The sequence below is a fragment of the Lynx canadensis genome, chromosome E1 (assembly GCF_007474595.2).
Source record: "Lynx canadensis isolate LIC74 chromosome E1, mLynCan4.pri.v2, whole genome shotgun sequence".
NCBI lineage: Eukaryota > Metazoa > Chordata > Mammalia > Carnivora > Felidae > Lynx > Lynx canadensis.
The window spans coordinates 36,239,189-36,253,033 of NC_044316.2; the positions used below are offsets into that span (position 1 = coordinate 36,239,189).

A 13,845-nucleotide genomic window follows, 5' to 3' on the forward strand; every position below is an offset into this window, starting at 1 on the left:
TGAAATCACACCCCAAACGAGAAGAAGGCGCGCAAAGTGGGAGAACTGGAAAATTTCTGGGCCAAGAAGATCTGTCTGTCTTCTGTATATACCCTGTAGATCCGAATTTGTGTAAGGAATTTTGTGGTCACAAATTCGTATCTAGGGGAATATGTAGTTGACATAAACACTCCGCTCATTTTTTTTCCGAAGAAAAAAAAATTTTTTTCCCAAATGAGGACCATCCGGTGACTGACCACACGAAGACTCCTTCCTTTTTCTTTCTTCTTTCTTTTCCTCCCTTACTGGTTAGAGACAGAGGAATCATCTACCTGAATTCTCCCACGCCTGCCCCTGGAAGGCTTGGTCCCTTTTCGCTTCTCTTAATAGGTTAATATTGCTGGTGGTGTTTTAATTTTATTCTCTCCCTCAAGCCCACTAATTCTCTACTCTGGGATCAGGGAGGCTTTACTGAAAATCCGGGGGGGGGGGCGGGGAACGACTATCGTCATCAGTGGGCGAAGGCACAGAAAATCGCTTTTCAAACGGATGTTGAGGTCTCCTTTTCGTTTGGGATCAGAACAAGAGGGCCTGGAAATATGCAGTTACGAAGGGGTGTTATTCTGTGTGTGGGTCACCCCCAGGGCTCCTACCCCCAGCATCATAAGGATGTGAGATTTCTCTGCACTGCAGAGGCGGCTGCATTAGCGGCAATTAGAAAGTCTGCACACCGTGATTAGCATTGCTCCGGTGGTTTTGGAATTAGCAAATTGCTATTCAGTGTGCTCTCAAAAGTTGCAAGATTTTTACTCCAGCGCTCGTGTTCAGTGTGAGAAACCAAGTCATTTCTCCCCGCTTGGGCCGCGTTGGGCACGGGGAGGAGTGGATAGGAGAAGGAACGGAAGGACTGACTGACACAACCAAACTAATAGCGCAGCTAAATGCGATTTGGAAGGCGAGGTCTCCCCGAATTAGTGCATGAATTTCCTATCGATCCGCCCGCGGTTCCATTCATCTCTGACAAGTCCCTCCGTGCACCCGCCTGCTTGCTCCCGACGCCTCCTCTCTCACTCCCTACCCCTCCCCAGGCGACTGCAGAGAAAAGCCCCATGCTCAGTGCCTCTCGCCCCCAATGTAGGTTCCCTTCTCCAGGCAGAGCCCCCAGGCTGTCTCTCACTTAACTCCCCACACAGACTCCTTGGGCTCCTCGCCGTCCTGAGGAGGGGATGGGGGCCTATGGAAGGCAGAGAATGCGGGGTGGAGGCGAGGCAGGACAGGAGGGGCTGCACCGGGAGCCCCAACTTCCGAGGGGATCCGGGATTGTTCTCTGCCCAGCGCCCCAACAGGCCCTCCAGCGGCAACCTGCCCTGTTCCTCTCCCTCTCTCTCTCCTTCTCTGTCTCTCTCTCTCTGATCCCGGAGAGAGCCTGGCGAGGAGGCGGTCGCCCCGCAGGAGCCCTATGTAAATCCTGGTGTTGGGTGGGTGGGGAGGGGGAAAGAGAAGAAGGGGAAATAAACCTCTTTGGCTGGAGTAGGGTCCGGGTGAGCAGATTTCCTTATCCGGGAATCGCAGGCGGGGCGGCCATTGGCTCCGGGGATCACGTGGGCCCCTAACTTTGTTCACTTGACAGTAAGTAGGAGGGCTTTCGGAAACAGGAAAACGAGTCAGGGGTCGGAATAAATTTTAGTATATTTTGTGGGCAATTCCCAGAAATTAATGGCTATGAGTTCTTTTTTGATCAACTCAAACTATGTCGACCCCAAGTTCCCTCCGTGCGAGGAATATTCACAGAGCGATTACCTACCCAGCGAGCACTCGCCGGGGTACTACGCCGGCGGCCAGAGGCGAGAGAGCGGCTTCCAGCCGGAGGCGGGCTTCGGGCGGCGCGCGGCGTGCACCGTGCAGCGCTACGCGGCCTGCCGGGACCCCGGGCCCCCGCCGCCTCCGCCGCCGCCCCCGCCGCCGCCCGGGCTGTCCCCTCGGGCTCCTGCGCCGCCGCCCTCCGGGGCCCTCCTCCCGGAGCCCGGCCAGCGCTGCGAGGCGGTCAGCAGCAGCCCCCCGCCGCCTCCCTGCGCCCAGAACCCCCTGCACCCCAGCCCGTCCCACTCCGCGTGCAAAGAGCCCGTCGTCTACCCCTGGATGCGCAAAGTTCACGTGAGCACGGGTGAGTGCGTGGGCACCCCTTCCCCCTCCCACCCCCGGTGCTTTACACCAAAGGGACCTCGGAGGCATGGGGGGGGGGAGCTGGGGGAAGCCAATTGTCCCCGCTATAAACTCGCCATTGCCGGAGATTTACGGTCGCCTGTTTTCAGAGCCACATAATTACATCCCCCATAAATTTTTATGGCCTGGTGGGCCCCGCGCCTTTGAAGTCGGTTCCCCATCCTCTTTGCCATTCTCACCAGCGACTTTTTCGCCAGGGAGATGCAGTCTCAGTGAAGTTGGAAGTTGGGGAGGGGTGGGAGAGGTGGGGGAGGAGAAGGAGGAGGGGGTAATCTGTATTTGAGCGGAGAGTTGAGTCAACTCCCAGTATTTATTTTTTCCTTTCTTTCCTCTAGTCTGGCTCCTTGGCTCGAGAAGTGGGCAAAAGTTTTTACTGGGGGCAGGCGCTGCTTGGAATCTGAGCACAGAGGGTGGGAACTAACAGAAGAAAGGTTTAGGGAAGCCCCCCTCCCTCTTTCACCCCTCATTCTCCCATCCCGGGGCCCCAGGCCAAGGGGGCAGAGAGGAGCGGTTAAAACCTTGTGGAGATTCCTCTCTGCCCCCACCCCCCTCTCCAGACACCCAAACAACAACGTGGAGACAACATAACCCTCCAGAACTTTGAGGTCTCTTTCTCTTCCTGGGGGCCGCTTTCTTCCCTTTTCGTCCCCACCGCCCCCCCCCCTCCAAGGAAGGAGAGGTGGCGGGAGAGGGAGGGAGGGAGGGAGGGAGACGCTGTGTTAGCTGGAAGAAAGGGCTCTCTCCCTCCTCCCTTTCGGGGCAATAAAACTTTCTCTTTCTCCCTCTCTCTGTGTGTGTCCAGTAAACCCCAATTACGCCGGCGGGGAGCCCAAGCGCTCTCGGACAGCCTACACTCGCCAGCAGGTCTTGGAACTGGAGAAGGAATTTCACTACAACCGCTACCTGACGCGGCGCCGGAGGGTGGAGATCGCCCACGCGCTCTGTCTCTCCGAGCGCCAGATCAAGATCTGGTTCCAGAACCGGCGCATGAAGTGGAAAAAAGACCACAAGTTGCCCAACACCAAGATCCGCTCGGGTGGCACCGCAGGCGCAGCCGGAGGGCCCCCTGGCCGGCCCAACGGAGGCCCCCCCGCGCTCTAGTGCCCCCCGCGCGGGAGCCGCGAACCTCGGGGCGGGGGTGGGTTGTGAGCGCTGGGCGGGGGGGGGGGGGAGCGGCAGGGGGAGATGCGGGAGGGGACCCTGGGGCCTGGGTCCTCAAAAGCCTACCTGCCCTCCCCCTACTTTATCTATTACACGAATAAACGCAGAGGAGGGGGAGGGGAAGCTTTATTTATAGAAATGACAATAGGGAGCCAGGCGAGGCCCCCCAGAAGCAAGGTTCAAGTCTCTTGCTTTCTTCCTTAAAAAAAAAAGAAGAAGAAGAAGAAGAAGAAGAAGAAGAAGAAGAAGAAAAAGAAGAAGAAGAAGGAAGAAAGAAAAAGACAGAAAGAGAAATAGGAGGCTGCACTCCTCGTTTTCAGCTTTGGCGAAGATGGATCCACGTTTCATCTTTAATCACGCCAGGCCCAGGCCCATCTGTCTTGTTTACTCTGCCGCGGAGAGGACGGGCCTCGGTGGCGACCATTACCTCGACACCCGGCTAACAAATGAGGCCCGGCTCCGACGCCGCCGCCTCTGCTGCTGCCGCTGCTGGAAGACAGCCTGGATTTTCTTTCTTTGTCCCCCATTCCTGACACCCAGCGAAAGCACCCTGTGACTGCCAGATAGCGCAGTGTTTTGGCCACGGTAACACGCGCACACACACACACACACACACACACACACACACACCCTCCTCCCCCTCGGTGCCCCTCCATGGGCACACTGACTGCTCACCCCCTTCCACCAAGGGGTGGGGTGGGGGGGCAGCAGCAGGAAGGGGACACGTGGAGGTGGGGGGTGGCCTTGGCACCGCAGGACCAGGCAGGGAAATTGAGTCCAACAGAAAAGAGACCCGGAGACCCGAGAGGGCCTTCTTCTGGAAGGTCAAGCCATTCCTGGCAGAGTGAGGGGCCAGCTGAGTTCTGGAAGCTGGGCACAACCCTCTGGCCAATTGAGTTGTGCAGCCAGGCCTTCTCTCCTCCGCTGCAAATGAATGTGAGACTAGCACAGAAAATGTGGTGGGGCCTCCCGGTCTGGGAGACATATTGCAGAGACCTCTCCCATAGTTTATCATTGTTTTGCATTGATTATTATTATTAATTATTATTATTATTATTATTATTATTATTTTATGTCATGCGCGTCCTGTCTCCTGTTCTCTCTCTGACATTCCAAACCAGGTCCCTTCCTAGTTCTGGGGCTGCCTGAGTCTAGAACCCTTGGTTGGCGTGAAAATTTTGTGTCCTGTACAGAGTGACAATAGAAATAAATGTTTGGTTTCTTGTGACCAGCACGGCGTGTTTTTGTTGAAACCTTGATGTAAAGATACAGACGAATGCCACCCAGCGTATATTTTAAGCATCTCAGTCCATTCGGCCTCACATTGTATGTGGTTGAGGATTTTTTTTCGAAGGGTCCAAGGAGAATTTCTATCTCAGAGGACTCCAAATTGTGGTAGCTGGTTTGTTTTCCTTTTGGGGTGGGTGTGTTTTGTTTGGGGCTTTTAATTTTTTCCCTCCAGTCCAAAAATGGATTGAAAGTACTGGGAGGGCCGACTCCAATCCCTAATGGGGGGAAAATGTTTCATTGTAGGACACGAGAGGCTTAAGTATGGCAAAGCCTTTCATATCGTGATTTATTTGTCATAAGCAAATAAAATGCGGTTAAGCTGTCTCTTTCTAGACAGACGGCTCTTTGCTTATTAAGGTTCGGAGGGAGGATTTCTGCGAGGCCGGCCTCTTTCCTCCCGCCTAAGAAGGTATCGTTTTCCTCTGAGGTGTTTAAAGCTTTAATGAGTCTAATTTTTTGCACAGATGTTTCTGGGTGTTTGCAGGTTTTCAGAGTATTTTTATATTACAAAGGAGCTAGCCGGTGCCATAGCTCAAACTCTGACAAGCAAATAGATAATCAAGAAGACAAATGGCCTCTTTTGTGAAGCCCTGCTCCTGTATTAATTTTCATTTTCTTTCTCATAGAAAGTATCGAAAGTACGACCGGGGACCAAATAGCTTTCTGTCTCTGAGGTCCCAGTCACCCCTAGAATGGAGTGGGGGAAGGGGGTGGGGGTGCCGATGACCCTCACAAGCTCTGTCGGGCTTGGGCCGTTTTGGGGCAGCACCCAAGAGATGTGCTTAAGGTCCGAGGGCTCCAGCCTTGGGGTCTCTGGTCTTGTGGTGGCCCAGGATACAGCCACCCGCCTCCAAAAAACTTGGGGCTCGAGAGAGCATATGCAATTAAAAGTCGTTTTTCAGTCCCATCTTCCCTCCAGAAAATAAACATAGCTGATTCCACCAGCACGTTTTTTACTGTTATTTCTTTTGTATTCCTCCGGTTTGCAGCGCCCGGGAGTTTGAGGCTGGGTAGGGCCTGGGACACACAGGGCTGGTGTCCACAGCACGGGAAAGGGCGCTGGAACTGCCCGTTGAAATGCTCCTGGAGGTCTCATTTAAAAAAAAAAAAAATTGACAGGACCTGGAGGCGAGCTTTGTTTTGGTCGAATCGCGGTGTGATGTTTAACTGCCAAAGGGATACCGCCCTTAGTGGAGGGGGAAAATAGTCCTTAAAAAGCATATGCCCCCCCAGGAATGTCTCTATAGAACCAAATCAAAGCTGCTCCTTGGAAGGTATGAATAGAATAAAAAAAAGATTTCTATGGAGCTTAAAGTTCACAGCCATTCTGTGTAGACAAGAGCTAAGAAAAATGTGAGAATTATACAGAAAACCATTAATCACTTCTTTTCTTTAAATACGTATCCTCTCTCCTTTGTTATTATTCAACAGCAAATCTCCGCAGACCGGCTGTTGGGGGAAAAAAGTGTTAGCTGGCTCTCCCGGATCTGCGAGGGGGAAAAAAATTTGGAACCATAAAGTTGAAAACTTTTTTCTCTCAGTTTGGAAGAAGCCCTTCGTCATGAATGGGATCCGCAGAATTCAGGCCAGAGGAGGCGAGAGGCGCAAAGGTAACAAAGCCCCTGCCTGGGCTGCCTTTTTTTTTTTTTTTTTTTTTGATCATTTTATGAGCTCTTTTTACAAAGGAAAGAAGAAAGTCTCTCGCCTCCTTCTTTTCCTTTTTCAACTTTCTTCGCGTTTTTTTTTTTTTTTTATGGTGGATGCTTGGTCAGATTTGCTGCCTTTTATGATGACTGATGCTCGGGTCAGAGGGAGAGAGAGGGGCCTCACACCTGGAGAGTGTTTGAACTGCTTGGGACTGAGGTGTCAGGACCCCTGAAAAACCCCAGAGAGGGTGGTTTGTGAGGCAGCTCTCAGAAGTGCTTTTTCGGGTTTCGGAAAATGCAGGCGGGCCTGGGGGGGGGGGGCCTAGCGTGTGTGCATGTGTGCGTGTGTGGTGATGTGCACATGTGGCCCGTGTGTTCTGTGACTTCGCTTGTCTACACTGGTGGCTTGCGTCCCATATGTCTGTTTACCGGTGAGATGTTGTCACTGCCGCCTCCTGGAAAAAATGGAATGCAGTTCTTGGATGGAATGCCCCAGGCTTGGAGCAGGGTATAGGTAGATGTCGGTTTGTTGTTGTTGTTTTTCCTTTCCTTCTTTTTGTGTCTAGCTTGGGATTCTAGACAAATATTTGCAACTCTGGAGCAGGAAACTGTTCCGTTTACAGGCGACGTTCGTTGATGCCGGAATCTTCCTTTTCAACTCTGCCCCCCTCTTCTTCCTGGAGGCTCAGTGTTCAATTTGGTTTCCTTTTGCTCTCTTGTTTTGGGGTCTCTGTTCCCCCTTCTGGGGCCCTGCTTCTGAGGGTGAGGTAGCCAGTGGGCTGTGCCCGAATGTGCTGGCTCTTTTACCCTGGGGCTCACTAAGGGTTTGGAGGCAGGAGGCTGGCAGGAGAGAGAGTTCATGGAGAGGCCACGTTTTCTAGGCGATTAGCTCAGTATTAGAACCACAAAATGACCTCGGAAGCCCCTTGACCTCTCTGAGACTGGACAGTGGGCTGGCTCCTGCCTCCTGCCCAGGAGGGAAAGTCCTACCTCTGCAGGGAGGGGTACTTTGAGCTGTTGTCGTGGCCCCACCTTCGTCATCTCCCTCTAGCCCCCAACCCCTTCTTTGCTAACTGGGAATTTCTGGATTGTTTTTCTGTTACTGTCCCCTGGGGAGAAAAGGAGTGAAAATTTTAGCCCTGGGGTGCAGTTGGGGGAAGGGAGTAGGGTGCTGATCTGGATCTCTGTGTAGGACTCCTTCCCTAGGCCGGGTTCTAACCACCGCCCCCCCCCATGTCCAGTTCATCTCTTGTTTCCTGTTTCGCTTGGAGGGAGCGGAGGGAAGAGAGACAAAGGGAGACGATATGACAGGTCCACAGGGCTTCAGAGGGCTTAAGGGACAAGCCCCTGGGTTCTAAAGAGAGGGAAGGCTCCCCCACTAACAGTCCCTTGGAGGTTACTGTCGCTCGAGGTCTGATATCCAAATTCACAGCTTCTTTACCCATTTTTCTGAAGTTCCTTTGTTTAGGAGACTATTCCTGCAATCACTTGTGCCCCCTTCCCCTAATCCCCAGTCTCACCCCAGCTTCTCACACAGCCCATGGATACCTTCCCACCAGGGGAGCAGGAGAGATGGGAGAAGGGTCAGTACAGGCTGTCCTGACCATTTCCAAGGACAGTTCTGACACATCAACCAGAGTTTTAGCAACTTTGAATTTTAAGAGATGCGTGGAGAATTTGCTAACATGGAGCCTTTCCAATTCTGTTTTCTACTTGATGTGTCTGAAAATCCATACCAGCAACCAATTTTTTTTTAAAGAGGAGATAGAGACAAAGAGACAGAGAGAGAGAGAGAGAGAGAGAGAGAGAGAGGGTGAGAGAGAGACACGGACAGACTGAGACTCCAGCTGGGAAGAGAGGAAATGTTCCTTCACTTAAAACCAGGAGACACAGAACCTTGCTGGGATGTGTGTGGGATGTTGGTTTGTATTTTGTAAATCGTCTCAATCGTCTCCTGTCACTTGGGGACTCAGTCTCAGGCAAGAACTAACTGGCGTTGGTTGGTATCATCTCCTTTGTCCCTGAGTGGCATGATAAATGCAGGGGCTGGAGGCCTGGGGCAGGAGAGGAAGTGGGTAGAAAGGTGAGCTGGGCTGCTCCTGGATTGGAAATGTTTGAGGTTCATGGGAGACGTGCACCCATTACTCATAAGGGCGGATAACCAATTGTGGGCCTTCTTATAGTCCCAGGTAGCAAAGATCTAGTCACCTGGGACTTTACAAAGCTGCTCTCTGCAGAGTGAGGGGTCCATCAAAGGGAAGGAGGGGAGAAACCATGGAAGGGAAAGTTGGGGTTCATTCAAGGGTTTCAGCCCCATAGGCCAGAGCTTCCAGATTTCCCTTTTCCCTCACTTCCAGACCCCAGTCTTTTCAGGGGCTGGGCAGTCTCCCCAGCTAGACAGACTCACCTTCACCTTCTACAATTCTGGTGGCCACCCCATCCTCATCTTTGGCCTCTCTTCCCACCAGGCCCCTGGGCCCTCCGGATTCACCCTCCTCCTTGCACTTACTGGGGCAGAGGGGCTCCTCAGTCCTGCCAGAGCCCGGGGAGGCCACCCCAGCGCCCGTGGTGGGTCTCCCTGGGAAGAGTGGCCGGCTGGGGAGGGGAGTCTGCTTGGAAAACGGAGTTGGGAAGTTTCCCAGCGTGAGCTGAGCGCTGACGGATTTGTGATCAGCCATAAAACCGGCGCGTTCAGATTCGTAAATCAATCTTGCCTCTCTCTCGCAGAATGAACGTTCGCTTTATCGGCAAGAAAGCGCTCAGCGCGCGCTCAGGCGCTTGTTTATTTGAACACGGACATTCCCAGGATCCGAAAAGAGTGTGGGCATTTTAACAGAACCTGCCCAGCGTGTCTTCGTGTCATTTTGCGGTTTCTTTTCCTTGCCCTTAAAGACAATTTCTCAGGTTTCAGAGATTGCTGTCTTCCCCTGCTCCTGCATAGTGCTTCCAATTTCTCTCTCGCTGGCTCGCTCTTTCTGTCTCTCTCCTTTTTTTCTTTCAGACTTTAGTGGACTGTTTTCCTATAGGGGACCGTTTTTAATGCATTTGTGGCCAGGACCTTGCAAGGAGTTGCCCTGGCTGGAACCAGGCGCAGGGCCCACCTCGGGAGCCGGCTGAATTCAATCCCAGTCTGTGTTTTGTATCGGGACAATCAAAGCCGACCACCCCCCTACAGAGTCTGGGCCCCGCCGGCGCCCCACCCGTGCGTCGTCAGGAGCGGGATTCCGAGGAGGCGGCCGGGGCCAAGCTGCCGCCACAGCTGGAATTTACGGGGGCCGCCGAGTGCGAGTGCAGGGTGGCTGTTTCTTTGCGGGTGGTTAAGGCATCTGGGTCCTCAGCCTCTTCCCCCTTGAGTTGTTTTTGGGTCAGACCTCTCCAAACAAACCAGTGGCGGCCCCGCGGCCCCTGCTCCCCTACCCTAAGCCGCATTGATTCTCTCTCCTGTCTGCTCCAGCCGGCGCGGCGGAGGCCAGGCTGCCCCAGTTGCTGCCGAAGATAAGACTGGGAATGTGCGGACAGGGGCTCCTGCAGGAATGTCTTTTCTGCTCCCCTTTGCGCCCCCACCCCACGCGATGGCCCAGGACTCCGATTCTGGTTGCTACTGGTCTGCCCATTCTGGGGCCAAGCTGTAAGTGAAGGTTTGGGGGATTTGGGTTTTTGTTTTTGTTTTTGTTTTGTTTACATCCGAGATGAAGGACTGTGTGTCCGCTTCCCTCTCCAGGCCTAGGGAATGGATTTCCCCTATCATCCCTGTGTTTAACCCTTTAATATGCGACCCCCCTCCTCTTTGCCCATTGATCGGTCTCCATTGTCTGCTGATTGGGAGCTCAGGGTACTGACACCTGGGGAATAGGGACCCTGGGGCTGCCAGACTGACTTCAAAGCCTCATCTTTCTTCCCTTTCCTTCCCCTCTAGTTCAAATCTTAAGCCGTCTTCCCTGGTGTGTCAGGGGTGGAGGGGGTCATCGAGATGGTGTGTGACATAGGTAGACAGAGCCTGAGTGCCCACTTCTTTTGTGTAGAAACCCTAGTCTGAGTCTTTGTGTCTAGAACATATTCTCAGTTGGTCAGTAGAATTTGATTCCTCGTGGTGGTAGTAACACAAGGGGGGGGGGAAGTCCCCCTTGCGGGTATTCTCAGCTCTGGGAGCTCCAGAGTCGTCTCTTCATCCTGTCCCCTCTCTGCCCCTTCAAAATGTACCACAAAAGATCAGAAAGAGCATTAAAGCCAGAAGCCCCATTCTTCATGCCTATGTACCGCGGACTTGTGGGGAGTGCTTCTTTTGAAGCTGGTCCCTTTAGAAATGTTGTTGCTTTTTTAGGAGAGGGGGAGTGGGTCCCACTAAAATAAATATCCTAGGAGTGAGGGAGAGAATGGAGTTGGGGGGAATCCTAATCTTAAAGGACGCAGAGAGACGAGCTGGAGGCTGAGAAATCCAGAGGCTTGGAGCAGGGCTCTGCGCCCACCCCACCCCCACCCCCCAGACGCCCCTGCAGACTATTTCTGCACCTCCACGAACTAAGCAGAAGCAGGAGGAGAAGGGAGAGAGGAGAGGTGGGCTGTAGGTAAGTGTGTGTCTGGGCGGGGGTTGGGGGGAGGTTAGGGAGCCGTAGGTAGAGTAGGTATAGATGTGAATGTGGGAGACAAGAACTTGCTACTCTTCCATTGGTGGGTTGGGGGGAACCTATTTTGCAGGAAAATTTCTCCTCCTGAAGGGGAAGGTCATAGTGGTCCTTTGAGTCTGAAATCGAAAGACCCCCTTCCCCCTCCTGGTCACGTGATTCATTAAATAATTAATGCCGAGGTTGCAGAATAGATATGTATTCGTCAGGAAAATCTCAGGCTCGGTCTCCCTGTTTCTGACGTGCAATTCAACTGTCCTTTGAAAAACAAGCCTGTACCCCGAGAAAAAAAAAGAGAGAGGGGGAGAGAGAGGGAGAGAGAGAGAAAAAGAGAGGGAGGCAGCAATAAAACAGCCCCGCAGCCGGAGCCACACCGCGGGCTGGGGTATTGTAAGTAGAAGGGATTTCTCACTACCTACCGCGTCTTATATGTCCATGTAAATTTATTGTTTGTTATTAATGTTATTGTCGTAAAATGTGACAAATAGCCATCTTCATTTCCTGCCATTTCTCTTCACACGGTGCTCTGTGTGTTTATACCCATTGAGGCATTGCATAGAGAATTTAGGAATATTCCTCTTCTCTCTCTCTCTGTCTCTCTCTCTCTCTCTCTCTCTCTCTCTCCCTCTCTCCCTCTCTCCCTCTCCCTCTCTCCTCCAACCTTTTTCTTGATTTATAGCAATATGGATGTCAGCTTCTCGGCCGGCATGCCAGCCATTGTGTGTGTGTGTGTGTGTGTGTGTGTGTGTGTGTGAGCGCGTGTGCGCGCGCGCGTCTGTGTGTGTTTGTGAGCGAGTTGTGTTGTTTATGGCCATGTCTTCGATAAATCATTTCTCACGGAAAATGATGTGGAAGCTGGGCCATTTCTGCGGCCGGGAGAGACTGGCTCTCGGAGCTACTCCTCCCTCTCTGCTCTGCTCCCAGGAGTTGGTTATTTCAGACGGTTTACAGTAATATATCAGCAGTTAATATGAAAGCTCTATAGCTGGAGGTCTTAAATTACAGCATCTGTGATTATCAATTAAGGCAAGATTTGTATAAATTTGGTAAACCAGAAATGCCTCATTGGCATATAAACCCAGTCAAAGACCACGACCTAATATAAAAATTATATTTGCAAGCCTGATAGAGCCAGCATTCCTGAAGCAGCAGACAGAGCCTCATTTTTCAGTGGTTCCCCTCCAGGAGTTTGGCTGCTCCGTCTGCAGCCCAGGGTAAAGGACCCAACTCTGAAGGCAGAAGGAGCCTGGGGGCAAGAGAAGTGCAGGTGGAGGAAGAAATTACTGGAGTTGAAGGCAAAGGTTTTTGTAATCGATGGGGAGCAAATTGAAGCCCTCTGCAATTGGAAGGGGCTAGAAGGATTCAGTTATGGTACTGAAGCGTCATCTATAGGGTTGATGTGTGTGGCACGGTGTCGAGGGTGAAGAAGGAGCTACCCACATTGGGGGAGATGGGGTGGGGGTCGGAGGGTGAAGGGCAGGGAGAGAAGCTGAAAGCCTTGGCTGCTTACCCTCCTGGCTAACAAAACAAGGAAATGAATTCACACCCCAGTAGCCTTCCTTCGACCTCCTGAAACAAAGAAAGTTTCCTCAGCAGTGAGGGACTATGTGTGTTTGGGGCTAACGCAAAGAGAAGTTCTCCAAGTTTTTCTAGAAAAGAAATGTTCCGGGAATCAGGTGGTCCCAGAAAGTTGGTGAGTGTTCCAGAACACGGGGTGTGTTCCCCCCCCCCCAAGCCCCCATCCAAAGAGGGAGCAAATGGGGTGCATATTGGGAGGAGGAGAGCTGGTAACTTTCCCCTCGGGTTTTGTGGGGGGGGGGTGGTCAGTCCCTTCCCGTTAGGGAAGAGCCTGATGGGTCCAGAGCAAAGCCAGAAATAGCTTCTGGGGATGTTCTACACTGCGCCCCAAAGTTGTGATGGGTGAGGAGCAGAGGGCCAGAACCTTTGCCAAGTCCGATCGGGGCTGCTGGCTTTTCCTTTTCTGGCTGGAGCCTGGCCAAGTGACTTTATAGCCACGATTATCTGTGATATTTAACTCTGCCTGCTAGTGTAAACCTTCGAGCAAAAAAATTAGAGTGACGCCGCGCCCAGGTGTTAATTATTCATGGCATCAGCCTCGTGGAGTGTCGGCTTAGGCCCCAGTCTTGGGGCATCCAGGAACTCGCTCCCATGCTCTGCTCCAAGTGGCACGGAGCCCCATCCTTGTTAATAGACAGATTTGTGGGTGCGTGGTGGGAGTCTGGGTTGAAAAGCGTTTAGGGTAAAAGAGATCAAGACCCTAGGCTGGGATGGGTGGGGGTGTTATCTGGTCTGGATAAAAGGAACTGGGGAGAATCTGGATTCAGGGGTAGCTGTTGACAGGACTGGAGATTGTGGGGGAGGAGGGAAGGGCTGGGGGGAGGCAGACTTGAGGGACAGAGGCTCTGACCCTTCAGGCCCTCTCTCTTTCAGTGTTGGAGCATCCCACACATCCATGCTCGCTCTGGGTGTGAGAGGGGAGTATGTCTTTCTCCTTCACCTGGGAAGTTGCAAGGCGGGTGTAAATGTGGAGAGGGTGAGTTCGCCCCCAGATCAGTGTTCCAGAATTTAGGCCAAAGTCTTGGAATCCCTGAGAAGGGAGAAGGATTACCTCTTCCTTGGAGAGGAGGAGGGACATGAGGAAGAAGGAAGAGGGTAGAATTGTGTTTTATTAGCTTCTGAATTCAGCCTGTTTTGGAGGATGGGGAAAAAAAGGGGAAGGCTGAAGGATTTGCTCCTTGGGACAGGTCACAGCTTGGGCGGTGGGGGGTGGTAGGTGAGCTGGGAGCCAGTCCTACAGGCTTCTACCCCGGGTTACCAACCATCCTTCCTTCTCTGTCCCTCTTCCCCCTGCTGCTTTTGCCTTTGACGTAGATGTCTGATCCCCCTCTTATCCTCTCCATTCT

The 13,845-nt window shown here is 52.6% G+C and overlaps 2 protein-coding genes across 2 annotated transcripts in view; both read left to right on the forward strand.

Annotated features, from left to right (window-relative positions):
• The first annotated feature begins 1,461 nt into the window (after positions 1 to 1,461).
• On the forward strand, positions 1,462 to 3,367 carry HOXB4 (homeobox B4). The gene is made up of 2 exons (XM_030295246.1): positions 1,462 to 2,143; positions 3,005 to 3,367. Exons 1-2 carry the CDS (start codon positions 1,696 to 1,698, stop codon positions 3,301 to 3,303), a joined length of 747 nt encoding a protein of 248 aa, XP_030151106.1. The 5' UTR covers positions 1,462 to 1,695; the 3' UTR covers positions 3,304 to 3,367.
• The window catches only part of HOXB3 (homeobox B3), a 28,261-nt gene continuing 17,778 nt past the window's right edge, over positions 3,363 to 13,845 (forward strand). The window contains exon 1 of the mRNA XM_030295239.1: positions 3,363 to 6,263. The gene's annotated coding sequence lies outside the window, so the exon portion shown is untranslated. The remainder of the gene's footprint in view (positions 6,264 to 13,845) is intronic.